This window comes from Augochlora pura, unplaced genomic scaffold, assembly GCF_028453695.1.
Source record: "Augochlora pura isolate Apur16 unplaced genomic scaffold, APUR_v2.2.1 APUR_unplaced_5377, whole genome shotgun sequence".
NCBI classification, from domain to species: Eukaryota; Metazoa; Arthropoda; class Insecta; order Hymenoptera; family Halictidae; genus Augochlora; species Augochlora pura.
In genome coordinates this window covers 1-1,614 of record NW_027585834.1, presented here as the reverse complement: position 1 = coordinate 1,614, position 1,614 = coordinate 1, and the positions used below count along the sequence as shown (strand labels likewise).

Sequence of the window (1,614 nt, the reverse complement as noted above, 5' to 3'; positions counted from 1 at the left end):
ATAGTACCCAAGAAGGAGGAAGTGGTGTCCAACAACAAGGTATCAGTTTATATGCGTTGTTTTGTTAAGAGTAAATAAAATATTTTTCAGGTATTGACGATTAAAAATGTAAAAATGTCGCTGAAAGAAATAATCGCGATGTTATCATTTGCCGCTCAATTATTACTTTATTTTATACGATACTTTACATCTGTTTTGACCTTCCCGACGGTAAGTATGTGAACATGACACTGATGTTTATTTGTAGAGTAGCGTGGGATGAAGAGGACAAGGTACAAAAATAATTAAAAAACCATTCCATTGCCAGCTGGTGGCATTAAAAAGGATAATTATCTGACTACGATATAACGTGGTGACAGTAAATTGTGCTCTGTAATTACTTGCTCTTTTTTTATGTGGATTTTTTTTCGAGAAATGCGCACAAAATTCTTTTTTAAAAACCAATTTTCTGGAAAACAACCGAGAAATAAAACATTTTTCCGAAATTTACTAATCTGAAACAAAATAAAATACTTGAATACATTTCCTTTTCCTCCCATCCTTTGTTGTTAAAGAAACAATGTTTACATAATTATTACATCTAATTCTAGTTCTAATGATCTTATCACTTTCTTTTCACATAACTACAGGCAAGATTCGTGCTCGACAATATGCAAAGCGATTATAGAATGCTGGACGATCCTGTCGAAGTGGAGATGTTATTGAAAGATTCTATAGTGGCGAAACGCATCATTATGGTATACGTCGGTAAACACATTTCGCAACAAATTTAGATAATATCACGTACAAAATTATACAATAAAAAATGACATTAAAAAAATATATACTTGATTACAGTATTGCCGATGCATTTTTCGTGCAACTATGTAAAAGAAACAATAAATTATTACCAATTTATATACCAAGTCGAACGTATAAACCGTCATTTTTAATTTTATGGATTACACTACAGCAGATTGTTTATCTATCGTTACAGAAATACTTTTGAATATTATTTAATTAGAGCAATTTCTTCCGGATTACAGCTCTGACTTGTACAGGATCATTATGTCTAATTGCTACATTGGGATTGTCCACGTTCCTGCCATCTGATATCCAGATCCATTTTTTATACCTCTGGGGATACTTTTACGATGAGAAAAGTGCTCTGACTAATCTTGCTTGTCTGTACGTCATATTGTCAACAATGAACGGTTTATTAACGCTGACATGCTCGGAAGGATCGATTACCGTTTTCGCTACTCACCTAAGTGGAATACTTGAAATCACGAGGTAGGAAGACATTTTTCCAAATCGGAACTTACTTGCCATGAACCGTTGTAATATCATTTAGTTCTGCAAGATTTGCTGCGTAGTTGCAGTCTAAAGTGTAATCGTTAATATTGACTCTGGTCTACATATTCTCGTACATGTATGTATATATTTTTCCTTCCTCTAGTTATCGAATGCAAAAAGCAATTAACAAAGTTGCGACTTCAGACACGTTTAGTAAAATAGACATACAACCAGCTGTGGAGATGCATCTTCGAGCTATTCGGTTGGTATCTTCATTGATATCCAATTGTGATTATTGGTAGTATTATTTCTCATACTTCAAGTACATGTTTTATTTAT

At 33.2% G+C, this 1,614-nt stretch overlaps 1 protein-coding gene across 1 annotated transcript; it reads left to right on the top strand.

The window, feature by feature from the left end:
- Window positions 1-12: 12 nt before the first annotated feature.
- On the top strand, window positions 13-1,580 carry LOC144477933 (uncharacterized). Its single transcript, XM_078195655.1, has 4 exons — window positions 13-210; window positions 630-747; window positions 1,026-1,272; window positions 1,439-1,580. Exons 1-4 carry the CDS (start codon window positions 115-117, stop codon window positions 1,575-1,577), a joined length of 600 nt encoding a protein of 199 aa, XP_078051781.1. The 5' UTR covers window positions 13-114; the 3' UTR covers window positions 1,578-1,580.
- The last annotated feature ends 34 nt before the right edge of the window (window positions 1,581-1,614 follow it).

Bases quoted from the DNA above. Each gene is read 5' to 3' on its own strand.
- LOC144477933 (XM_078195655.1), top strand. From the start codon at position 115: ATGTCGCTGAAAGAAATAATCGCGATGTTATCATTTGCCGCTCAATTA. The intron at 211-629 runs GTAAGTATGTGA...ACATAACTACAG, and splicing joins CTGTTTTGACCTTCCCGACG to GCAAGATTCGTGCTCGACAA. The intron at 748-1,025 runs GTAAACACATTT...TCCGGATTACAG, and splicing joins CATCATTATGGTATACGTCG to CTCTGACTTGTACAGGATCA.